The sequence below is a fragment of the Antechinus flavipes genome, chromosome 1 (genome assembly GCF_016432865.1).
Source record: "Antechinus flavipes isolate AdamAnt ecotype Samford, QLD, Australia chromosome 1, AdamAnt_v2, whole genome shotgun sequence".
Classification (NCBI taxonomy): Eukaryota; Metazoa; Chordata; class Mammalia; order Dasyuromorphia; family Dasyuridae; genus Antechinus; species Antechinus flavipes.
This window is the reverse complement of record NC_067398.1, coordinates 80,056,371-80,083,636: the sequence shown is the minus strand read 5'-3', so window position 1 is coordinate 80,083,636 and position 27,266 is coordinate 80,056,371. Positions and strand designations below refer to the sequence as shown.

At 37.1% G+C, this 27,266-nt stretch overlaps 1 protein-coding gene across 1 annotated transcript in view; it reads right to left on the bottom strand.

Annotated features, from left to right (window-relative positions):
* Positions 1-27,123, bottom strand: part of PBRM1 (polybromo 1) — a 125,346-nt gene extending 98,223 nt beyond the window's left edge. Inside the window, exons 1-6 of the mRNA XM_051985010.1 lie at positions 26,962-27,123; positions 21,458-21,610; positions 20,601-20,698; positions 18,154-18,301; positions 16,013-16,156; positions 3,265-3,381 (exon numbers count right to left, since the gene is read on the bottom strand). Coding sequence (XP_051840970.1) covers positions 3,265-3,381; positions 16,013-16,156; positions 18,154-18,301; positions 20,601-20,698; positions 21,458-21,595 — 645 coding nt within the window. The 5' untranslated portion in view covers positions 21,596-21,610; positions 26,962-27,123. The remainder of the gene's footprint in view (positions 1-3,264; positions 3,382-16,012; positions 16,157-18,153; positions 18,302-20,600; positions 20,699-21,457; positions 21,611-26,961) is intronic.
* Positions 27,124-27,266: the final 143 nt, after the last annotated feature.

The window sequence follows — 27,266 nt, the reverse complement described above, 5'->3', positions numbered from 1 at the left end:
AATTCTTAAGATTTTAGAAAAGGTAAGAGACTTCTATTAGTTCTATGCTGAATTAAGCATTTTTAATGAGAAAAGGATAATGATATGTATAGATGAATCCAGTTATAGCTTATGCAGTCATTACCAATCTAATAATAACAGAAAAAGAAGTCTATTTAAAACATTGTCAGTTTTAGGGTCAGAATGATTTAGGTTCAAATCCTGTGTCTGACACATACTAACTATGACTGTGGGCAAATCATTTACTTCTCTGTGCTCAAGAAGGAACTTGAAGACTTCAAGGCAACTTGAAGTTTGAGGTCCAGCTAAGCTGCAGAACTGCAGTTGTGAAGGGAAGTTTCCAAGTCAGGGATTTCTGACAGTAATAAAATCACAGATCTGGACCAAAAAGCAGAAAAAGAACCTAGAGAAGCCAGAGCATAAAACAAGAGTTTAAAGCCATGAGCCCTGTGGGTCAGATTTGAAGGTCATTCCTCTCCACTGAATAGTTTCCACCCTATCTGTCTTGGGTAGTGGAGCTTTTTGGCTTATGGGTAACAATGACCAGAGACATATGGCCTGTTTTACTGGTCTAAGCCTATCTTCTCATTTTAAAATGAACTACATGGCTGGCAAGGTCCCTCTGAATTCTACAGCAATATTCTCTTGCAGTTCTTTGTGCCCATCTTACCTTCTCTGCTGGAAGCAAAGTCCTAGGAGCCCTCCTCATAGCTTTGTGCTCAATAAACATTTGACAAATGATAACTATCAGTAGGACTAACTATATGATTCACAAAACAAAAAGGTTTTTGGTTTCAAAGCACTATCTTCTATGGTCAAAGTCACCAAAGAAAAAAAATAAAGCCTAGAAATAAAAGTCTATTTCTGTCCTTTTCACTACTTCATATTCTTTCTAAGCCCTTGGGAGAATACCTACATTATGGGCTTAGAAAGGCCTCTCACCCACCAGGGACACTGGACTTTCTGCTCTTATTCAGACTAAGACACTCCATCTCCCCTTTCTGATCCACCATAACACCAGGGCCCTCCCATTTCCCCCTTTTATTATATCCAGTTCATCCTGTATATACCTGGTTTGTAAATAGGTATCTGCATGTTTTCCCCTCTTTAAACTGTGGGCTCCTTGAGATCAAAGAATGTTTTTCCTGCTTTTTTGTCTGTATCCCTTAACATACAGTAAGCACTCAATAAACAATTACTGACTCTTTCTATGCCACCTGCATCCACTTCGGTTCCCATGTCTGTAATCTCAGGCTCATCTCCTCTTACATCTAATCAGATCCTGCCAATGCTAGCTCTTACTATCATCCTAGTTCAGAGGCCCTCATTACTGCCACTGTCACAATGACTTCCTAAAAGATTTTCCCATCTCTGTTCTCTCCACCTTTCAATCCATTGTACTACTGAATAGTCCTTCTCATGCACGGATTTGCTCACAACATTCTTCTACTCAAATGGCTCCCTAATTTTTACCAAATAAGGTTCAAACCTCTGTCTACAATCCAAAATCCCACAACCTTACCCTTACCCCAATCTTTCCAGTCTGATATTATTCTTCCTCCAGTGCTGCCTGTTCCAGGAAAATTGGCCACTCTTCTCTGCCTCCCCTCCATCCCTCGAAATACATTAGGTTTGCCCTTCTTGGCTTCTCTTAAGCTATCCCCTGTCCTTGAAATGCCCTTCACTCACTGGAGTCCTGTCTGTCCTTTAATGTTTTCCTAATGTGAATAATGAACCAAAATTACACAATTAACAGAATTTAGAGATGAAAAAAGGATACATGGAAAGACTTGCATGAAACAACAAAAAATGAAATGAGCAGAAATGAGAATATATATATAATAACAGACTAACTTTGAACAACTAAATCATTTTGAGTGTTAGAAAATACTAAAATCAACTATAAAGGATCTCTGAAATAATATGCCATTCCTCTCCAAATAAAGAACTGAAAAACAAAAATATGTCTATTATGGTTTTACATATATATTCAAATTTGTGTCTAATAGTAGGCTTCTCTAGGATGAGCTGGGGAGGGAAGAGGAAAAAGTATTCAGCATGCAACAAAACAAAATTTAGAAGGAAGCAAAGAAAAACAGGGTAGCTTTGAAAAAGATGTGCAATTCTCATCACTTAGCTTTTCAAAAAAAGTAAATAGTATGAATTGGAAATTCATGATTTTATACTGAAATCTCTTTATGTTGTGCTGCACATACATCTTTTATCTTTATGTATTTAACTTATAAAATGAATTAAGAAATCTAAAAAAAGGTCTTGAGATTCCTTTTCAATCACATGGGAAAAAAACAAAAATTAAGGTTATATGAACTTTTTTGGCTGTGTCAGTGGATTCAATTAAATCAACAAATGTCTTTCTGAATCCCTCCAACATTATACAATCATATGGAAGAGGACTCCCAATAAGTTTTCCCTAAATCCAATCTCTGATCTGATCATGGCCCTATTCATGTAGTGCTCTTTCCTGTCCTCCTCAAGTTCCTAAGTTCTGGCTCTAGCCTATTCTTGAAAGTTCCTATCTCTCTAGTCAAGACACTGAACAAGCTTTTTTGGTAGTCAACATAAAGGAACCAACAAAAAGGGGAAGAAAAGGCAGAAGGTTTTAGACTGATAATCTTTAAGGCTTTTCAAACTCTTAAATCCTATGATCCAACATCTCCTCCAATCTTGATCCTTTCTTCAGGTCTAGAGAATAAGGAACTGCTTTCTCTGTTTTGGTCATCTTTTAGTTTTCTCTAATGCTTCCTTCTATTTTCATTAAAAGTACAGTAAAAACAATAGGAAAACAACCAAAAATTCTCTACATACTTAAATCCTGTTGCTTCCTTTCCAGTATTGGGAAAATAAGCAAAGCCTCCTTTTCTTTATTATTCCTTCCATAAGAATCGTGATGTCATATAGATTTTTGCACTCTCAGATATAATGAGTAAGGCCTCTTTAGGTGATCTCATTACACAAGTGTAAAGTTCTATTTCTAAATTATTTCTAAAGTTCCTATTTCTAAATTATATCACAGACATTCTAAAAAATGTCTAACTTGTTCGAAAAGCACCTCCTCATCTTGTTTAATGCTGCTTCTTTCTACTCTTCACTTACCTGGTAATGGGAAATAAATAAATGTGAAGAACTAGCTTCTCTCTCACCCAGCTCTCAAGGTTTGAAAGATTTTCTTTTTTCTTATTTCAGAAAGGATTTGGATTCTTACACTTTTGTATCAACAAACATAAAAAGTCAATTACAACTCACCACTTTTGAAGGAAGTTTCTGAAAAAGCTCACTTATGAGACGTCCTGATGGGTTTGTAGCTATGGCTATGGCTTCAAGAAGCTGCTCAAGGATCTCTTTCAGGTAACTTGGAGAAGACTGGCAAAGACAATAAAAATAAAAGGGAGTTTGTGAGTGCTGGGAAATCTACAATAAATTCCGAGCAGCCTGTTACTACTAAAAACATAAGTCTAATTCATGGAGGATTTTATTTTACAAAAGACAATATAAAAATTTTTATGCATGGTTAGAGAATACATTGCAGAACTGTTATATTTATATTCTACCAGGCAGAACCTTATAAATGAAAGTGTCTTATAATCGAAATCTTTTGTTAACTTTAGAAAATAAGTCCTCTGCATCACATTTGAGATAGATCTACCTTATGTTCATTCTGTTCGAAGACAAACTGACAAGTGAGTTATGACAAGATAGTAATATGTCAGAAAATGAAAATGTATCCATTTAAAGGATGAAAACCTAGATGAAATAAATCTTGATGACAATCTGTTCCTTCTCAGTGTACTGTTTATGATCCAAAGATGGTTAGACTCATGAATGCTATGAATTAACTCCCAAACCTACTCTCAAAACTGGCAATAAGATTTTCTACTTTTGTTTTGATGTTTTGGAATTTTGACAGTTACTTGCATTTAACCACAAGCCAGTATACATGTGAAGGCTGAAGGCTAATTACCAGTTTGTCAGTAAATAAACATTTATTAAGCACTTAGTATGTTCAAGGCACTGTGAATGTATTGGGGATACAAAAAGAAGCAAAAGAGTCTCTGCTCTGAAGATGCTCAAAATCTAATAGGGGAAACAAGCAAACAAATATAACTAAGTTCTCTCTTTCTTGCTCTCTAAATAAGATTCATCTACATCACACACACACACGTGTGTGTGTGCATAAGGAAAACTCTAGAAGTAAGAGGGGTTGGGAAACGCTTCCTATGGAAGGAAATAATAATAACAGCTAATATTTATAAAATAATTATTACATGCCAGACACTGTGCTAAGCACTATTCTTGCAACAACCCTGGGAAGTGTTATTATTATCCCCATTTTACAGAAGTTAAGTGACTTGCCCAGCATCACATAGCTTGTATGTATGAGGCTAGATCTGAACTCGGGTTTTCCTGACTTTAGGCCTGGAGCTCAGTGCGTGACAGTGCCTCCTAGTTGCTGTCACAATGTTATGGTGATTTTAGTTGTAACGAATTACCAAATTCCATTTAACATAGCAGACGAAGGGATACTTGCAAATTTATACATTATATTTCTGTGTAGCCTTCTACACCCAAAGCTAATTTGTTACATAAGAGCTTCTAAATTGATTAAGCCTCCCAGCACAGGAAAGCATACTGGACTGGTTTACCATTTCCTTCTCCAGCTCATTTTACATATGAATTAACTGAGGAAAGCAGACATTAAATGACTTGCCCAGGGTCACACAGCTAGTAAGTGTCTGCCCTCTGGACCCAGCTGGCTCCAGAGGAGAAAGCAAGGCAGGTGACTTTGCAAAGCTTACTCACATGTTGTGACATCACCTCCCTGAAGTCTTGGCCCTCTTCAAGAATAAAGGGCAAAATTTGGAACTATGCTCAAAAAGTTATCAAGCTGTGCATACCCTTTGATCCAGCAGTGTTTCTACTGGGCTTATACCCCAAAGAGATACTAAAGAAAGGAAAGGGACCTGTATGTGCCAAAATGTTTGTGGTAGCCCTGTTTCTAGTGGCTAGAAGCTGGAAAATGAAAGGATGTCCATCAATTGGAGAATGGTTGAGTAAATTGTGGTATATGAACGTTATGGAATATTATTGTTCTGTAAGGAACGACCAGCAGGATGAATACAGAGAGGACTGGCGAGACTTACATGAACTGATGCTGAGTGAAATGAGCAGAACCAGGAGATCATTATATACCTCAACAATGATACTGTTTGAGGATGTATTCTGATGGAAGTGGACCTCTTTGATAAAGAGAGCCTTAATTGATCAAAGATGGACAGAAGCAGCTACACCCAGAGAAAGAACACTGGAAATGAATATAAACTGCTTGCATTTATGTTTTTCCTCCCGGGTTATTTATACCTTCTGAATTCAATTCTCCCTGTGCAACAAGAAAACTGTTTGGTTCTGCACACATATATTGTATCTAGGATATACTGCAACCCATTCAACATGTAAAGGACTCTTGCCATCTGGGGGAAAAGCTGGAGGGAGGGAGGGGAAAAATCGGAACAGAAATGAATGCAAGGGATAATGCTGTAAAAAATTACCCTGGCATGCGTTCTATCAATAAAAAATCATTAAAAAAAAAAAAGAATAAAGGGCAAACAACTGCTCCAATAGGGACCCAAATGGACTGGTCAATTGGGCAGCACAGTTCCTCTCTTCCTTTCTTTTATCTTCCTTCCATCCTTCCTTTCCTCCCTCTTTCTCTCTTCCTTCCTTTCTTTCTACATAGGGTACCATGTCTTTACCTGTGGGTGTTCTGTCCAAAGGAATGTAAAATTTTTTTTGGAATGCTGAAATCTCCCAAGACAGCTTGGGCTTACCTTCTAGATTTTCTTTATTAAGGAATACACCTTAAAACTCAAACCACTCTGGCTCTTACTGATTGGCCAACAAAAACTCCAAGGCTAAGCCCCACTTGATCTTTGGGCCCTGACTGGCTCAAAGTGAACATAAATAGCAAATATTTTTCTTTTAGTTGGAAACCTTGAGGGTGTTCCTTCCTAGATTGATTTTTTTTTTGACTTTTTTTTTTTTTAACCTGATTTCTTATATAGCCTTAATCACTGAATGGGTGTGACTTGTTGATAACCTTAGCTTAAAAAGACCCATTGCATCCAGGCCCATCCCCAGTTCTCTTGATCTACATCTGATCACTGGACCCAGACGGCTCTGGAGGAGAAAGTGAGGCAGATGCTGTTGTCTAGCCTTCCCTCACTTCAATTCAATTCACTTGCATGTCATGGCATCACCTCTCTGATGTCAGAGTCTTCTTCAAAAACAAAGGACAAACAATAGCAGAAAGCATATGCCTCCTATCTACTGAAGTTCAACTACAAGACTTAAATATTTTTAGATTTACCTCTAACCTCATCCCTGTGTAAATAAAAAACAAAACTGTCTACTAATACCATATTATCTTGAGTGTATAGATCATTTCTTGCCATTCCCGCAATCTGACTTGTATAAAGTCCCAATAGAGTCTATAACTTGATATATTTAGTGTATATATAAATACATACTATACATTATATTATTTTCTGTGCATTTTCTCCATTTCCAAGAGATCTAATTTAGGTAGCTGTGCTCTGTACTACCCTTAAGGAATTTCCTAAATTTTATTGAGGGAAATGTGATATGTACAGAAATAAGAAAAGATAGGGTCATTTCAGGAGAACTGACAATTGGGAGAATGAAGAAAGGCCTGGGCTAATTCTTGAAGGAAATAAAGGATTCTAAAAGAAAGGGACAAAAAAAGCAAAAGGAGAGTGCATTTCAGACATAGGTATGGAGAAAAAGAGATGCCAAGTTGTACTCCAGAAAAGGTTAAGTAGCCTGGATGCAGGCTATGTGAAGAAGGCGGGGGGTGTAACATGTCTAAGTCTAATTAAGTGGAAGTCACAGTGTCTTCACTAGGTTTGAGTGACTGACTGAGGACTGAGGATTGTTGTCCCCCTGAGGCAATTGGGATTATGTGATTTGCCCAGGATCACACAGCTAGGAAGTATTAAGTGTCTAAGGCCAGATTTGAACTCAGGTCCTCCTGACTTAAGGGCTGGTGCTCTAAAGAGTTTTTATTTTATCCTAAAGGCAATGGGAAGTCACTCAAGATTTCTGAGCAGGGTATTTGAAGCCAGTAACTACCTTCCCCTCCTAAAAATTTTCTCTTCTCTGTTTTTTTTGTCACACTGCTCTTTCCTATTCATTTGACTTCTTTACATTCTTTGTAGATCTTCATCTATAAGAGAATTGACATGTGGCAGGTATCCCCTTAGTCCGACTCTCTTTTTTCTCTACATGCGGGGGTATATGAAGCCTTCAGGTCTAACACCTCTGGTGTGATGACCTGCCAATCCCTTTGAAGGACTGCTCATTTACCTTTGGTTTCTATCTGATTCAGTCAATTCTAGTCTGATTCTCCAAGAAGTAGCAGGTAAGCTGCCTGGGCAGACAGACTCAACCAGATTAAGTCTAACCTGCTAGTGAGTTATAGGACGTCTGGCCAAGCAGATAAGGACTTTTGCTAGTGGAATGGGAAGAACAATTTGTTCCAATAGCAGGGGCTGCAGAGTGCTTAGAGCTGCCAAGGTCACCACTGCCTCCTGGGTGCTTTTGACCTATCACTGGATTTCAGCAACTCAGGAAGAGAGAGTGAGGGTGACCACTTAGTGCAGCTCTTGCCTCACTTCAATCAAATTCATGGACCAGTCAAAACATCACCCATGATGTCACAGGGAACTTTTCTAAAACAAAGGGAATACAACTATCTCACTTTGTAATCTCATCAGCTTCCAAAGGTTCGATTATCATCTCTCTGTAGGCAATTATCAGATCTATATGTCTAGCCTTTGACTTTCTCCTGAGCTCCAGTCAGTCCCACATTACCAACTGCCTATTAGAATTCTGAATCTGATACCCATGGCCACCTCACACTCAACATGTCTGAAAGAGAACTTGCTACCTTTCTCCCAAAAGTGACCCCAAGGATATTCCCTTATCCTTGATGAGGGTATGTCACCTTTAAAGCCATCCATTGTTTACAACCTTAACAGCATCATTGACTACTTTATACAAGTCAGTTGTCAAATCTTACTTCTACCTCCACATCTCTCACATACATCACCTTCTTTCCATGTACACAACTATTATTTCTCCCCTGGATTTTAGGATTAGCTTCCTCCTTGGTCTCCCCAACTCAAGCTTCTCCCTAACACAACACTCGTAGTCCACAGAGCTGAAAGTCATGTCCTGAAGGGTAGCTATGACTATGTTAGCTCTTCATACTCCAGTGTCTGTTACCTTTAGAATTGAATATAAGCTCCTCAAGTCATTTAAAACTCTTATAGTTTGGGCTTTGCTTCCTTTGCCATCTTCAATATCAAAGTTTCTTAAACTAGGCTCAAGAAATTATGATTTATTATCAGAAAATGTTTGATTTGTATATGTACTTTATATATCTATATACCTGGAGCCACATAAAAAGTTCCTGGGCAAAAAGGAAGTGTGAGTAGAAAGTTTACACAGCCCTTTCCATATCACTGTCTTTGTCACCTCCAGGCCAACCACAAAGGCCTCCTTGCAGATCCTGACACACAAGGCTTTACCTTCTCCGGCTGCCCCCTCCAGCTAAGTGTGTTCTCTTCTCTCTTCTCCTTTCTTCTCTGCCACCTCCCAGAATCTCTGGCTTCCTGGGGGTCTTCGTTAAATGCCATTTTCTGGAGGAGGATCCCTAAAGGCTGGAGCCTCACTCTCTAATTCATCTATTTAACTTCTTTGTATATATTCTCTTTATGTGTAATTAATGTATATGCATATAATTACACATACAGACTTGTCTATATATATGTACATGCACACATGTGTGTATATCTGTTACACAAACGTACATATGGGTGTATGTCTTATGTCCTGTTATCATCTATTCTGAATAGAATTTACATGTGCTTATTTACTTACACACTGTGTTCTACGTTAGAATGTAAGTTTCTCTCTATTCTAACTAGACCCAACATTCAGGTGACTGAATTGCTAGTTGGGCTGGTCTGGGTGCCAAGAAAGTCTGTATAACCTCAGCAGTTCTCTAGCTTAAAGGGAATTCTTCAAACATTAAGAGGTAATACTTTTTCAATGTATAAATTTTTCTATTTTAAACTTAAGATATCAAAAAAGGGGACATCTGTGTGTATGGGTGTGTGTGTGTGTGTGTGTGTGTGTGTGTGTGTGTGTGTGTGTGTGTGTGTGTGTGTGTGTGTGTGTGTGTGTATGTGTGTGTATTCAAATCTCCTTTCTTTCAGATAAGGGTTAAAGCTCAACTAACGTTTGCTTTCCTTACCTTTTCTCTGTATTTGTATACTTGTCTTTTCATGCATACAAATTATGAGAAATGGGAAGTTCCCCTACCTTCTTCTGTTCATACTTCCTCTTTTTCTCCCCTTAAAACTCCCTAGAAAAAAGTGCCCTTTCCCCTCATCTTCTGTTTTTCTTATTTACTTCCTTCATTATTCTTTGAAGACATTAATAGTTATGAAGGGAAACTTCTTTACTTTCTCCTTCTTAGAATTTTAGCAGTGTATCATCGTTTAGCCTCTTCTAATTGCTTAAATAAACTATCTATCTTGTTTTTTCTGAACTTGTATTTGCATTTCAAAGCTCCATTCAGCTTTGGTGTTTTTATCAGAAATGCAAAAAAGACCTCTATTCCATTAGAAATTCATTGTTTTGCCTGTAGGATTACATTAGACTTTTTGGTTATTTTTAGTTGCACAGTTTTATCTTTTGCCTTTTGGAAAACTGTAGTCAAAGATCTTAGCTCATTTTTAGTAATATCTGCCATGATGTGTGATTCTGATTGCAGTTCCTTGTATTTGAACTGCTTATTTCTGTATGAATTGTAGCATTATTTTCTTTGGATGCTGGAGTTCTGAATTTTGGCTATGACATTCTTGAGACTTCCTTTTGGTGTTTCTTTCAGGAAATGATAAATTCTTTCTACTTTCACTTTATTTTTTGTTTTTAATAGATCTAAACAGTGTTCATTCATGATTTCTTAAAAGTGTTTTCTTGGCTTAAAAAAATACTGGTGTTCATGGAATCTGATAATTCTTAAATTATTTCTCCTTGATCTGTTTTTCAGGTCAGGTTTTCCTGGGATCATATTTCTTACATTTTCTTCTCTTTTTTGAATCTTGTGATTTAGCTGCTGCATGGGACTATTCTGTGACCACTCCTCCAGTTGTGTTCATTTTTTATGTTTTGCTTCATTTCTTCTAGGTAATCATACAGGAAATCTATTTGTTCATTTAATTTCTATATACAGTTCTTAGACTTATTCTCTTCTTCTCTGAGAAGATCTTTAAATTTTTATTAATTTCTGATGTTGGTTGGTATCTTTTTTTGGATATTCATCTCTCCAACTTTAGCTCTAAAGTGAAGTTTTGTGCAAGGATAGTCTCTCCTCTGGTGCACTTTTGGGGTGAGATGGTTGGCCCTATTTAGTAGCACCCTCAGTCCCAGAGCTAGATTCCTCAGGATCCTTAAGGTTTATATATAGCTTGTAATCTTTAGTTCTTCTCTGTATCTCAGAACAGGGTGAGAGGGACTATGGACCTCCAAGACATCCTGGTCTAAGTCATGAGCTCCCACTAGTCACTGTGGTTCTGTGAAGATTCCGAGTGCTCTACTCTGAATTTACAACTACCCTGGAGTTTTCTTTTGGAGTTTTCCTGTCTAGGCTGCAGTTGTCTCTGGCTCTCTTTTGAGTATACTGAAAAGTCACCAGCTTGTGGTCCCCTTTCCCATTGCCCATGAGCTACCAGGCTGACTTTCCATATAATTATCATGCAGATCGTAGCTTCTTGTCTCTTGATCTTTATTCAATTTCATGGAGATTTTGCTGGAGTTAGGTATAAAGGAACCAGGCGGTCTGTCTCAGTTTAGGCAGCCTCCCAAATTCAAGGGAAAACACTTTCTGAAAGGCTCTTAAAGGGTTATTGTTTAGTAAGAGCTTGAAAAACCTTATGTTCAAGTAAAACAGAACAGGGAAGATCAACCAGCTTTGTGGGGTGCAGGAATTTCCGAGGACCAATGACAAAGACTGTGTGCACTCCAGAGCGAAATTGACTTAAAACATGTGTGTTTTCCTTCTTCATGTGCTTCCCTAATATGGAGTGGCACAAAAGTGTGGTGTAGATCATTACATATTTTATATTTATGCATTTGCTTTAATATGTAAGTATCTATTTGCCTTGCTCTTTTTTTTTTTTTTTTTTTTTTTAATGTAAGGTCCTAGCAGATGTGACCTATTTTCGCATTTTCTTTATGTCTCAATGTGCTACCCAGGACATGGTGCACATTAGTAAGTGCTTGCTGGCCTTGGAAGACCTGTGCCTTGGGAATGTCATTTTAGCAGTTGCGTATCAGAAGCAGAGGATGAATGAAAAGCGTATCTCAGTACCCAAGATGAAAGATAATTACATCTGAACCAGGGCAGTGGCTGTGAAAGTAGAGGAAGGGATAAACAGCATGGACACTTTGGAGGCAGAACTGAAAAGCTTCCACAACTAGTTAGCTATGAGTCTGGAGGAGAGAACAGGTATCAACCATGATATAAAACCTGAGTAACTGGAAATGTGGCAAATCCCTCATCAGAAACAGTTTGGAAGGGAAGAAGATAACAAATTTTATTTAGGACAGATTGAGTTTGAGATAAAGGGACACACAGATCGAGATGCACAAACAACCAGTTAGCAATACATCGAGACAAGACATGTAGATTTTGAAGTAGTTTACACAGATAACTGATACCACGGGATATGATTAGATTATCAAGAGAAAGTATGATCTGCCAAGGGAAAATCAGAAACTTTATGAGCAAAACTACAAAACACTTTCCACACAAATTAAGTCTGATCTAACCAACTAGAAAAATATTAAATGCTCTTGGATTGGGCGAGCAAATATAATAAAGATGACAATACTACCTAAATTAATCTATTTATTTAGCGCTATATCAATCAGACTCCCAAAAAACTACTTTGATGAACTAGAAAAAATAACAACAAAGTTCATATGGAAAAACAAAAGGTCAAAAATTTCAAGGGAATTAATGAAAAAAAACAATCAAATGAAGGTGGCCTAGCTGTACCAGATCTAAAATTATATTATAAAGCAGCAGTTACTAAAACCATCTGGTATTGGCTAAGAAATAGACTAGTTGATCAATGGAATAGGTCAGGTTCAAAGGACAAAACAGCCAATAACTTTAATAATATAGTGTTTGACAAACCCAAAGACCCCAGTCTCTGGGATAAGAATGCACTATTTGACAAAAATTGCTGGGAAAATTGGAAATTAGTATGGCAGAAACTAGGCATTGACCCACACTTAACACCGTACACCAAGATAAGGTCAAAATGGGTTCATGACCTAGGCATAAAGAATGAGATTATAAATAAATTGGAAGAGCATAGGATAGTTTACCTCTCAGACCTGTGGAAGAGGGAGGAATTTATGACCAAAGAAGAACTAGAGATCACTATTGACCACAAAATAGAAAATTTTGATTATATCAAATTGAAAAGTTTTTGTACAAACAAAACAAATGCAGACAAGATTAGAAGGGAAACAATAAACTGGGAAAACATTTTTACAATCAAAGGTTCTGATAAAGGCCTCATTTCCAAAATATATAGAGAATTGACTCTAATTTATAAGAAATCAAACCATTCTCCAATTGATAAATGGTTAAAGGATATGAACAGACAATTCTCAGATGAAGAAATTGAAACTATTTATAGACATATGAAAATATGCTCTAAATCATTATTAATCAGAGAAATGCAAATTAAGACAACTCTGAGATACCACTACACACCTGTCAGATTGGCTCGAGTGACAGGTTAAGATAATGTGGAATGTTGGAGGGAATGTGGAAAACAGGGACACTGATACATTGTTGGTGGAAACGTGAACACATCCAGCCATTCTGGAGAGCAATTTGGAACTATGCTCAAAAAGTTATCAAACTGTGCATACCCTTTGATCCAGCAGTGTTTCTACTGGGCTTATACCCCAAAGAGATACTAAAGAAGGGAAAGGGACCTGTATGTGCCAAAATGTTTGTGGCAGCCCTGTTTGTAGTGGCTAGAAGCTGGAAAATGAATGGAAGCTCATCAATTGGAGAATGGTTGAGTAAATTGTGGTATATGAATGTTATGGAATATTGTTGTTCTGCAAGAAATGACCAGCAGGATGAATACAGAGAGGATTGGCGAGACCTACATGAGCTGATGCTAAGTGAAATGAGCAGAACCAGGAGATCATTATATACCTCAAAAACGATACTGTATGAGGATGTATTCTGATGGAAGTGGATCTCTTCGATAAAGAGAGCTAATTCAGTTTCAATTGATCAAAGATGGGCAGAAGCAGCTACACCCAAAGAAAGAATACTGGGAAATGAATATAAACTGCTTGCATTTTTGTTTTTCTTCCCGGATTATTTATACCATCTGAATTCAATTCTCCCTGTGCAACAAGAAAACTGTTCAGTTCTGCACATGTATATTGTATCCAGGATATAATGTAACCTATTCAACATATAAAGGATTGTTTGCTATCTGGGGGAGGGGGTGGAGGGAGGGAGGGGAAAAATCAGAACAGAAGTGAATGCAAGGGATAATGTTGTAAAAAATTACCCTGGCATGAGTTCTATCAATAAAAAGTTATTAAAAAAAAAAAAGAGAGAGAAAGTATGCATTGAGAAGAGGGTCTAGGAAAGTCCTTGTAGGGAATAAGAAGTAGAAGAACCAAAAGAAAGGAGTTTTACAGAGGGCAAGGGAGAAGAAAAAGATTTTTTTAAGTTGAGCAGTTTTATCTTTAGCATATTTATCTAAGGAAAGAATAGCCTAAAACATTTTTGGAAGAAAGGGATATATTCTATTTGGCTTCTTTTGATTATTCTGTTGCAGAAAAGGATTTCGAGTCATCTTGGCAAGGGTCCCTTCCAATGACCAATTACAGGACTAAAGAATCTAAGAGTTGGAATGATTTCAGCAGCCATCTTGTCCAAACCACATCCCACAGAAATATACAACATACCAACATAACCTCCAACTAGAAGGAATGGAACCTTCCCCCCCCTTCCCCCCCCCCATTGCATCCCCAACTGTGCATTCCACTTGTGGATAGATCTAGTGGTTAGGAGGTATTTCCGACTATCAGGCCTCAATTGGCTTGTGATTGCTGCCCATTGCAGATGGCTCTGCCCTCTAGGGCAGGACAGAACAAGTCTTATCACTCTTCCATGTGACAGTCTATGAAACACTTGAGGACAACTCATATTCCCGAGTCTTTTCTCCAAGATAATCAGCTCAAGGCTGATTTCAGAAAAACTTAGGAAGACTTACATGAACTAATGTTGAATGAAGTGAGCAGAATCAGGAAGACATTGTACACAGTAATAACAAGATTATGTGATGATCAACTGTGATGGACTTAACAATATAGTGATTCAAGGCAATTCCAATAGACTTGAGTTGGAAAATGCCAATTGTATCCAGAGAGAGAACTATAGATACTCAGTGTCTAAAAAAACAAATATTTTCATCTTTTTGGTTTTTTCTTTCTTGTAGTTTCTTTCTCCCCTTTGCGTCTGATTTTTCTTGTGCAATATAACAAATATGGAAATATTTAAAAGGATTGCATATGTTTAACCTATATCAGATTGCTTGCTATCTTTGAAGGGGAGAGGGGTAAAAGAGAGAGGGAAAAAAATTTAGAACACAATGTTTTACAAAAATAAATGTTGAAAACTATCTTTACATGGAAATTTGGAAAAATAAAGTACTATTAAAGTAAAAAAAAAAAAAAAAGAAAGAAAAAAAAAGATAATCAGCTCATTTTCTTTAACCATTCTCTTTTTTCTCCTCTGGATATCATTTAGATTGCCAGAATCCTTCTCAAATCATGGCCCACAGAACTGAATGCAGTGTTCTAGACAGGGTCTGACCAGGGCGCATACTGTGAAACTATTCTCTACTTTCTTCTGGAAGCTCTGTCTCCTCTTGGCTGCCATAATGCAGAGCTGATTCCCATTGGGTCTGTAATTTGCAAAAACTCCTAGATCTTTTTCAGAGAAAGTGTTAATCATCCTGTACCTGGGAAGCTGATTTATTTAACCAGATTATAAGATTTTATGTTTATTGCTAATGAATTTCATTTTATTAGAATCAGTCTTCTCAAGAACTTTTAGATTCTGGCTTTGCCATTCAGGATGTCAATTTCTTCTAGTAGAATGTCAGGTGCAAATGTAAAGCTTGACACTGCTCTTTCCAAGTTAATAAAATATTCCAACAGGACACCCCACTTTATCTACTCCACAAGAACAGTATGAGATACTTCAAACACTCTGTTAAAGTCTAGGTAAACTATAATTAAATAATCCCCTTTACCTATGTGTCTAGTAATCCTATTGAAAAAAAGGCATTAAGACAATGGAGAGTACTGAACAAATGTACTAATAAAGAAGACCTCACAGTCATACTATAAACTAGAATGAACAGATAGGCTGGCTGAGCAATTGATATCCTGCCTTTCTGTCATTGTCAGTCTCACCTGAGTAGTACCTGATTTGTCCTTAATCAGATTTAGCAATTAGTCTGTAGCTTATTCATATAGGAAAAAAAAAATTCATACAAGTACCCATTATTGGATTAAGGCAATCAGTTCCCACCTTTAGACATCCCTTTTGACGTAGGACTAATAGCATTTGCTACTAGCCTTGGAGAGCATTATATTAGATATTTCTTTCACATAGGATGGAAATACTAAAAATACCTTTAGCCAGGCAGCCTCTTATATTCACCAGCAAATTTGCTGTTCAAAGTTCAAAGGAGTAACTAGATGCTCACAGTATCACAACACGAACTATCTTCCTCAGAACTGTCTATCTTCTAAGAATCCCACCCATTAATGGTTCAAATGATTCACTTACTACTTCAGACATTGTCCCTTGATTGTCATGCCCATCTTCTTCATCCTCATCCTCATCTGCATCTCCTTTCTGAACAAATTCATTCCTCGTGCGGAGGTACAAATCCCAGAGCTTACAGGCAGCTTTAAATTCCGGAGAATCTGGCTGTGCACAAGCAAAAAAACAACATATATACAAATGACCATGACAATTACATTAAACACCTCTTATGTGTCCCTATACCACCAATTGTATATCATATTTCTAAGCAGTTAACTTAAGCTTCTCATTGAAGAAGTGGATAATTCCTTTTTTATTTTTTAATTATTTTTATTCTGAGTTTAAACATAAAAAAAAAGCCATTTCCACATATATAGAGAACAGAAAAGAACTGTACATGAAATTCTAGATTTCTATTATGTACAGCTTGCGTTTCTCTTAAAATATGTAAGTTCAAACTGTAGCTTTCAAAGCTGCCTTGTTTGTATTTCTTTCTGATTTTTTTTCTGTTCTCTTTTGGACACTTTTAAAAAAGATAACTTAATGATACTTTAAAATTTTTTATTAGTCCATCCTTGTCTGCTCCCTCTTACCTCCCTCTACTGGGGAAAAAAAAGAAAAACAAAGTCCTTGTAATAGAAAAGCAAAATGAATTCACTGGATAATTCTTATTTGTTTAATATAGGATAAAAAATATTTTATCTATCAATTTAAAGGACAAAACCTTTTTCCCACTTAAGTTATTTGAGTACCTGTATTTCCATTTAAAATCAAGTGCTGACATATCTAACATATATAGGACTGCTTGCCATCTTGGGGAGGGGGTGGAGGGAGGAAGGGGAAAAATCGAAACATAAGTGAGTGCAAGGGATAATGTTGTAAAAAATTACCCTGGCATGGATTCTGTCAATATAGTTATTATTAAATAAAATAAAATTAAAAAAAAAATAAAATAAAATCAAGTGCTAGAATAAACATATTAATCTAAATTTAACATATCAAGTTAAAAAACATAATTTAAAAATATTATTTAAGAAGCACTCTGTGCAATGTTATTTAGAAATGAAGATGAAAAATTATATAGAGATTTTTTTATGTGGACAACAATATAACTATATAGTTACCTGGCAAGTGAAATATTCCAAAAATCTTTAAAAGATCCTTCTGTTCAAATATTTAGGTGTATAAATGCATAGCATCTTTAGAGAGAAATAGCAATGAAAAATGTTCACTAAGTCTGCTTGGCCCACCTAAGGAATAGGGCAAGGTGTGCTGCTATAAAATAAACTCTAAGCCAAAATGGACTTTAAAAGATTTTTGAAGTCGAAATAATTAGTGAATTAAAGGCCTTCTCATCATGATTTGACCAAGAACTTGACTTTAAATGACAACTGAGGATCAGCTAGGCGGTGCAGTGGATGGAGCACCAGCCCTGAAGTCAGGAGAACCTGAGTTCAATTCTGGTCTCAGACATTTAACACTTCTTAGCTGTGTGACCCTGGGCAAGTCACTTAACCCCAATTGCCTCAGCAAAAAATAAAAGACAACTGAAGTTCTTCTTAAGCACCACAACTTATGGTTAATTATAAATGTGATAAGCAATGCTTATAACTGATCTAAAAGCATCCCCTAATTTTTAAAAAACCAGATTTACAAAAGTAAAGACTTTGCAAAACAGCTAAATCAGAGAGTCTTTGCTTTACCAAAAAACTCAATACAAATTTCCTTTTAATTAGATATGACTCAAAAAGCAGTAGTGGCACAGTGTAGAAAGTCCAGATTCGGAGCCAGCAAACTAAACAGGACATGTTAGCACTGAAGGGGGGGAGGGAAAGAAGGGGAAGAGGGAGTATTAATATCTCAATACTCTACGTAATTCTTAAGATAAAGAGCTGCAAAGAAGTTAGTGACTTGCATAGGTAGGAAGTTTCCACACTAAAAGTTCCCTAACTGATGAAAACACAAGTCTGGGAAAGAAGAAAAAGAAGGAAGAAGAGAAGGCAAAGAAGAAAAAGAAGAATCTGATATAGTAACCACAAGTCCATATGGCCAAAATATTCTCTTTTATAGGTGGAACTGTTATTCTCCTTAGTGGAGGAAATACATTTTGATTTTTATAAGGAAAAGTGAATTCAGTCTTTCAAAAACTGCTGCTTTCTCACCTTATAATAGGCCTTGGCATTGTTAAAGAGCAGCTGAAAGTCAGCAGTCAGCAGGTTAACGTCATCATACTCTTCCATTTTTAGTTTTTGTTGAATTTTCATCAAGTCGATGGGCTGAGAAACCACTTCATAATAATCTGGTTGATTTCTGTCATAATTCATAAGTGTTACATGTACAAATTAATCTAAACTCTGTAAGTGAAAACATCCTTTCAAACATTTTCTAAGGAAATTTAAAATGAAAAATGTGTAATTAGATTTATCTACTTCAAATAAAAAACAATAGAAAAGATAATAAATTCCCATAGCTCACCAATTACTGTCTTAAGGAATATATAAAATATAATTAAAGAATTATAATATCTTCTAAAATAATGTCTCATAGATTAGGTTTAAGAGCATGTATTTTAGTCCATTACTGATATCCCCTATGTAGGAAAAGAAGTGGCCAGGCTAACAGTACCTTTTTCATTGAGCAAATGTGCTTGAAAACATTGATTTAGGTCTCATAACTTTTAAAAGCCATCTTTAGTTCACAACTGCAGGACTTTTTACTGTCAAACTTTTATTGAGTGCTTACAGTGTACATGACATTGTGTTGGCGCACTGAAGAAAGATACAAAGCACTAGGTAGATATTTGCTATTAAGGAGCTTCTCTAGTGTAATAATAACTCAAATAAAAAGGACATACCTAATACATACTAAAAACCAAACAAGTGCAGGTTAATTATGGCTTAAAATATATGTATATGTATATATATGTATACACATAGACATGTATTAACATATATGTATGTATACACACATTCATATAGAGACAAACAATTTTGCACATTATTTGTATTAACAGGGGTGATTAAAATGTTCAGAGACAGACTTATCAGGAAAAGTTTAAGAACAAAAAGTTATATTGGTGCAGTCAAGTCCTTATTCTGTCTGATAATATTTTTCATGTGGTCATTACTCTCCATAAGGTTTATTGTTTTAAAATTTATTGTTATTTTGAACTTACACCCCCAAAAAGGACATTTCCACATATATAAAACAGAAAATGAATAAACTGCAGATCTTTAATATTTACATTGCTTTATGTTTAAAGTATATAAACAGGTTCAACTTGTAGTTTTCAAAGCTGTGCTGTTGGTCTTTGCTTCTTTTGGGTCTTCTATTCTCTTCTGCGTACTTTTTAAAAAAAGGATATCTCACTAATCTTTTCTTTCTTTCTTTTTTTCTTTGCTACTCTATATTTATCCCCTTTTTCCTTTCCAAGCTTCTCCAATGGGGGAGGAGTAACAACAAAGAAAAACAAAAACTTTTTACAAATAGGCATAATCAAACAAAACAAATTTCCACACTGGACATTATGAAGCCTATATGAAAGCCTGAGGAATACATTCCAAATATCTGTAACGTCTTCCTTTTGAATCCATGTTCTCACATTTTTCCCCCCTAAATTCTTTTAGCCAATAGGATGCTCAATTTAGATCTCTTCTAAGAAGAACCTCAAGTGACTGAAAACAGACTTCTCCATAATATCAGTGGGCTTGGACCCAAGTTAGAACAATTGGTCCAAGGACTCTGTCACTGCTCTGTCAAGAATTTTGAATTGGTAGTTTTAAAGGAGTTAGATTCATTTGTTCACAAAATGTATATACAAATGAATCCTTATGAAATACACTGGTTATTAGAAAACAGTTGACTGGGAGCTAGAGGACTTCTGTCAACACTCTGCTCTTGACAACCTGTGTGACGTTCTGCGAACCACTTCTGCCTCACAGTCTCATTTCCCCATTTGTAAAACAAAGAGTTGATTCCATGACACAAACTCCATGGTACTTAGCTTTTTGGAAGGAGGACTGTTGAGGAGACCTCACAGAGGTACTTTCAAATGGGATTTTAAAGGCTCACATTTGGGAGGCTGTGCAGGGAGTCCCTTGGAGAGAGCACCAGGGACAAGAGTCACAAGGAGTGAGCACAAGGTCCTGTTCACAGGAGACACTGAATGTCTGATGAAGTGAATTTCCTTGAGAGGCAGTGTGGGGGAGGGGCTGGGACACAGAGGCCCAGATGTGGAAGAAGACCTGAGTTCAAATCCTACCTCAGACATTAACTAATTGGGTGTCCCTGGGCAAGTTATACAATTTCTTTGTCATTGATTTCTTCACCTACAAAATAAGGGAGACAGGCAGTTTTCAGTTCTAAGTCGGTGATTCCATGACTAGAATGAGGGAAGTTAGATTAAAAATGCAGAAGCACCATCCTCTGATGTCTCTGACATTTTTAGGGTATCCACATCTTTGGTCTTATTCCAAGATGTGCTTTCCTAATGTCCTTGACAAAGGAGCTTCTTGAGGACTCTGGGATCATTTCTCCAAGAACAACCTAGAAAATATTTAGAAGACTAGATGGCAACATCTTTGTTCCATCAAAGCTATCCTCAGTATACCTTCTTTTTGGTGCCCTGATGAAAAGTTCACACAGGAGCCTGCCTTGCTCATCTTTGTAATCTCTGATGGTATTGTAGAGCTCATGGCACACGGCAATCTAAGAGCAAAATAAAGAAGGAAAACAATCAAATAAGGTCATGAAGCTGTGGCAGCAAAGGGAAGAATTAATACTTTTAATAAAAAGAGTTATTCAAGTTGAAGAAGCCATGAATAAGGGGAAAAAAAAGGACAGATGGACTCCTAGGGAAAGACTTTATGGGCCAAGAAAGTTTAAGCCTAAAACAGTTTTAACATTTTTATTCATTTCTGGAAAGATTTTCAATGAGTCTTCTAAAAATACTCCATATTTTACAGTATGCTATATATTAATAATTTTTATTAATTAACAAGATTTTAAAAATCTTATGAGTGAAAACATTTTTTTAAAAATATATTTTATTTCCAATTACAAGTTTTTAACAAAATTTTTTTAACATTTTAAAAAAGTTTTGACTTCCAAATTCTATCCTTCCCTCCCTCATCTCCTTTCCATGAGATAAGCAATGTAGTAAACGTTATTCATGTGCAATTATGTAAAACATTTCTTTTATTATTATGCAAAAGAAGGCTCATTTTTTTTTTAATATGATAGAAAGTAAACAATAGCATGCTTCAGTCTGTAGTGAATATATTTTTCTAAAAGGAGGGGAAGATTTCACACATCAGTAAACTTCTACTAAAAAGAAGTTAATGTAATTTTTTTCTGAGAACACCAAGCAAAGGGTGAAGGGGAAAATAATCTGTAACCTTACCCAAGAGATGCAAAGAAATCATAGAAAATGAAATTAGTTAAGAATGTCTGACCAAAGTTACTTACAGGATCTACAGTTGGGAGATTAGAAAGTCGTCTCCTTTTCCTGCTTGGACCTGGTGTTGGTACAGAATGGTGACCATCATCAAAATCCCCACTGATACTGCTGGAAGGAGATGTTGCCCTTCGTCTCTTGGAGCCCATTGAATCCAACTTCTTCTATAATAAAACAATTAGCAATGTTCTTATATTTAAATTTAAGACTTGGGAGCAAAGCTCTCTGGGGAGGACTTGCTACCAAGCTTTTGATTCATTTAAGGCATATTGTGGTAGTTATAGAAAGTTTAGCAACACTCAAGTCATTCCAGTGCAAGTTGCTGGGCTATATCACTGAAAAGCTTCATTGTAAGAACAATGGTTTTAATTAAAGGCAACCTTTAGTTGAGCATCAACTACAGTGGGGCAAATACAGTAAAAGCCCATTAACTTGGATTTATGTACCTAAGGCAAATGAACAACACATAAAGGACTAAGGGGTATTTTATATACTTAACAAGGACTATTCTCAAGTCCTTTAGTAATATCTATTTACATACCTAAAATCACTGAATTTTAACTATTCATTCAAGCTGATTCAATATAATTGTCCATAGTAGTACATAGTAGCTTGGTCTTCATACTTGGAAATATCAAAATTGTACTCTTTAAAAAGTCTATAATTCAGATTATACTTTCCCACTGAATCCAAATTGGTAAGATTTTACTGTATTCATGCATTCTGGAACTATAAATTAAGGACTGTTTGTCAAGAGGATGAAACTCGGAAAGACAGTGCTTAATCTACAATGAGAAGTCTACAAACTAGTATTGTGAATAAGCCTTCCAAAAGGTTTTAAGGCTTTCATTCTCTAAGGAGATTAAGAATGTAGGCAAGGCATGTATAAAAAATGAAAGAGCAGATGGATAGCCCAAATGCTCCAATAATATTCTCAAGACATTAGAAGGTGGCCTCTAGAATGTTCAACAGATCTTCTGTGAAAGATTTATGGAAAGACATGGAAAAGAATCATACAGTAGCTCTCTCTATGCCTTCCTTCTCTCTAAACAAAACCATATAAATGTTATCATAAAAGAAACAAACCGTCAATATCACTTTTATGGTGCCAAAACCAAGCTAAATCAAGTAGTATCTAGAAGGTAGGTATTTATAAACTGTTCCTGAGATTCTAGAACATGAATACAAGATCATGTTAAGAACAACCACAACTTGGTTGCTTAAAACAAAAGTCAAGTGTTTATGAATCAAATGAAAGCCAAGGATATTTAGCTATGAAAAGCTGAAAATCAATAACAGCTTGGTTGTTCTGTAGGCAGAACTCTTAAAATAAAAGACCCTTCAAGATCATTAAATTGTATGACCAAAATTTAAATGGTAAATTGTACAGAGATCATCTCAAATCCAAGTCCCATCTGTTTGTATTCTTTCTCTATTTATCTACTCATGAGACTTTTATAGCCATATCCCTATCTACAGCAATCTTCGAAAAGAAGGCCAAAATACAAATACTGTATTTCACAAATATGTCACATTACTATATTATTTGTATTTATCTTTAAGTGAAATTGTGTTGGTCTTTTTTTTTTTTTTTTTTTTAGTTCAAGTCTTGGGATTGACCTTTGAGGGTCAATAAGTTTTGTCAGCTGTTTAATAATGGAACATTCTAATTACATTCATACTTGTAATAAATAAAAGTCATTTATCATAATTCTCTAACCCATTGTAGTTAGAAGAAATTAATAGCATTGGGACTTCTCTTTAAGTTTTAGGGCTATTGCTCCATACCAGTCTTTAACACAGAAGTTATAATTACTAACTCTTATCTCTGCTAAAGATAGAAGAGACTGACACATTAAAAAAGATGGGGTGGGGTAGGGTGGATAGAGCATACTTCATGTTTGCTTATTTAATTCAATTACAAGATCCCAGTGTCAATTGAGATTCCAATAACCCTGTTCTAAAACTAAAGGTTCTAGACCACTTATTCACATTCAATTTTCCTGTGAAGCTAGAAAAGTTAGAACATAAGGAGAAACACCCTGGTTGCCAAAGACATTAGGGAAAAGTATGTTGTTAAAAGTTTCTGCCAGGCCAAGCCTCCTACTAGGTTTTCACAGAAGCAGAAATTAGGGATACAAATTATTAATTCAGGAAAAATCTGGGATTCTCACAACTCTCCACCTGGATGAAAGTCTTTACATTGAATTTTTAATGCTTTTTTAAAAAATCTGCTCAAAATGATTGTGAAAGTATTTTAAAAAAAAGTATTTGTTGTTTGTATACAGTCTACTGTTAGGTGTGGATTTTTTAAGTGGGTTAAAATATATTTTATACATATATATATAGGCCAAGGACACAAATTTTAAAAAATCTAATAAACTATCAACATATTAAAAAAAAAAAAAAGATGAAATACTCTTGATACAATCCAATATGGCAAACATATGAGTTTGATGAATGTGAAAGAACAGGCTCATTAAATGAAAGGTCAGAAATGAGCAGTGAAGGGTAAGTATAGGGAGGCAGGAATAAAGGAAGCAGGTGTGTAAATGACCAGTAATTTACCAGATTTACCAGAGTACAACCAGCGCCTCGAAAAGCCAGTCTCCTCATAATGTCTGAAGGCCAAGTTAAGCTAGTGGGAGAAGGCAGAACTTTAGAAGTGCTGAATCGGCAAAGGTGTTACTATATTCAAAACTGAAAGAGAAGAACAGAGACAGAAAAGGGAAAATAAAAAGGAAAGGTCAGAAGAAGTAAAAAGGAATGAGAATAGTAGAAAGTATTTAAGTAGAACTGTTTAAGAGGGATACAATGGAAAGCTGGAAAAAGGAGTACTATTTAACATCTATAAAACAAATTCCTGCAAAGATTTTCTTCACAGAATAACTAGAAATCTTCAGTCATCAAGAAATGTTTGGATCAAATTAATTTTTAATAACTGTTCTACTGTAACTTTTGTGAGGTAACTATAGAAGTGTATAAAAATAGTAATTAAAGTCGAAATTTTAAAATATGGGGAAAAAAATCCCACTTACAGACAACTTTCAAACACTTTTGGAGAATACTATCTATAAGGATTTTCAAAAACCATAAGAGTGTTTATGAAAAAACATCATGTACTGAAATGATGTTTATTTTAAAAAGTTGTAGTTGAAAAAAAATCTGGAACATTTCATCAATGTTGTTCCCATGATGCATAAAGGAAATTTCTGGGGCTAAGTTCTTAGTGTTAAAACAGCCTTAGTTGTAGCCATAAACTTGGAAGCTAAGAGAGAAATGTTACTATCGTCTACCACCTGTTAGTAAGGACTGCATACCCAGTAAGGATTGAATACCCTAAGGATAGGGAAACCTTATACATTCTGAGTAGCTTGAAAATTTTTCAACTTACCTGTATAACTATTAAAACTTGATATCCTTCAGAAGAAATTACAGTTATATTTTAGATACCTCATATGTCTCCAAAAGCTACAGAAGATAGTTAAAGACTTTTGAACCACTAAAAGGTGACAAATCATGCCTTACTGATTTTTTTTTTATTTGAAGCATCTTTTCAGACAATACTTATCAATTGCATTTTTCTTAACAAATTAGACCTAAAAAATGTGTTCACATCCTTGTAGGATATGATAAATCAAGAATCATAACTAATATGCTCATGAAGTTCATGTAATTGATTCTTTGTGGGAGCCACATAAAACTTAACAATGTTGGGTATTTTTTTTTTTCTAAAAAGATCAAGACCTTTTCAAATAACAAGAAATGATAAATGAATACCATCACTCTCATTTTCCAAATATGACATAGACCAGGGAAAAAAGTGTGCTGAGTACAGGTAATGGTAGAGAATGGTAAAGAAGATTATACATAAGGGAAAAAGGGAAGACTAAATTGATGGAATATAACATAAAAGATATTTATGTCTTTGTACATTTATTTTTCTTAACTTTTCTGAGTTTACTATGTGGTACCTGTCAATAGTGTTTCTTGTGATTTTTTTTCATAAGAATTTACAAGAGCAGTAGCATAAGACACAAGTATGAAGTGTCAGGAAGATCTGTGTTCAAATACTTTCCTCCAACCACTACCCTACTAACAACCAGACAAATCTCTCATTTCCCTCAGTGTCCTGATCTGCACTAGGGAAGTTTCCACATAGGGATGGTCTTACACCAATGAAATCAAAGGTCTAGATCAAACAATTCACATAGTTTATGTGTCACTGATACAACTGTATAAAATATTTTGAGGAAAAAAAAAACACATAGGAAACCGTGCACAACATGTAATGCTCTAAGTATTATATGTTTGAACAGCTGTTCAGAAAGTAAGGAGAAAAAAAGCCCATCAAAAAAACACTAGTTTTAAAAGGTCAGTTTGAAAAGTGCAAAAACAAACAAAACAAAACAAAAAAGCCCAAATCAAAAAACAACAACAACAACAACAACAAAAACCTCGGGAGACCAAACCAAAACCAAAATACAAAAAACCATAGCTGGGGAGAATAATGGTTACAACATCCCTTGATCAAAAACAAAAGGATACTGTAATGACGAATGAAATTCAGAAGGTAAAATGAAGGATTTTTGACACTGGACGAACTAGAGGAAACAACAAAAGAAAATTACTTGACACCATAAATAAAATGCCCAAACAAGGGACACAATACGGAAGTAGTCCTGAGCCCAACTGGTTATTAAGGAGGGAATTTCAAGAAGGTGTTGACGGGTTCTGATTGGAATTCTGAACTTTCGCAGAATTTTAGCTTAGTTTCGCATCTCCTCTTTGTTTAGCCAGGCAAGAAGGTGGTCTGCAGGGCTCCCCAGGAGGCACCTGCCTCTCAGCCAGTGGCTGCACCTCCCTCTGGGGCGAACCCCTCTGCTCGTTCCCTTCGGTGACTCCAAGCCAGCATCCTCTGACAGCCCCCTGGCCCCACACCGGGCTGTGGATAGCGAGGATCCCTTGAAAACTGACATCTGGAATCCAGCTGGGGTCTCCCCGAACTCTGGAGAGCCCGGGCCCCCCGGGGCACGGCCCGAGGCTTCGGGGATGCCGGGAGCTGCCCCGAGTTGGACCAAGCCCGCCCGGAGCGGGTTCATCCCCATTTTACAGAGCCAGAAGACAGAGGCACCAGAGATATATGGGGGCCCACGCAGCCGAACCCAGGAGAATAAGGGTGGGGGGGGCCGTCAGAAAGTTAGGATACTCAGCAACTTCGGGCAAGGGGGATCCAAGTCGGCGGGGGGCACGGGAAGAAGACCCTCTAGGAGAGGGGGACCCCGACCTCGGCGGAAGGGTGGGGGATGGGGCCCCGTCCTCGGCTGGGGGCCTCGGAGGACAAGGGGAGCGGGTGGGCGGCGAGGGGAACCCCGGCTTGGGCCGCGCTCCTGGGGGCCGGGAGAGCTCCCTATCCTCGGAGCCGCCACACAAAGGGGCCCCCGTCCGAGCGGAGCCGGCCTCGGCGGCCGCGGCCTCCTCGGCAGCCACCGCTTCCCCAGAACTCCGGCCTTACCCAGCTGCTCCGCCGCCTGCAGCCCCTGCCGCGGTCCCCGACCGCCGGCGCCGCGCCCCGTCCTGTGGCCGCCACGGCTAAGGCTGGCGCTGCCGCTGCTCGGCCCGCTCCTGCTCTCAGACCCTCTCGCTCAGGTCCGATTCCGCTCCTGGTGCCGCCGCCGCCGCCGCCGCAAACCCAGCCGCACGGCCGCCAAGCGAGACCGGCCCCGCGCGACCGTGCGCGTGCGCGCGCCCTGGGGTGAGGGGGCAGGGCCGAGAAAGAGGGAGAGAAGGGCGCGGGGGCGCGAGCGGCTCCGAGAAGGA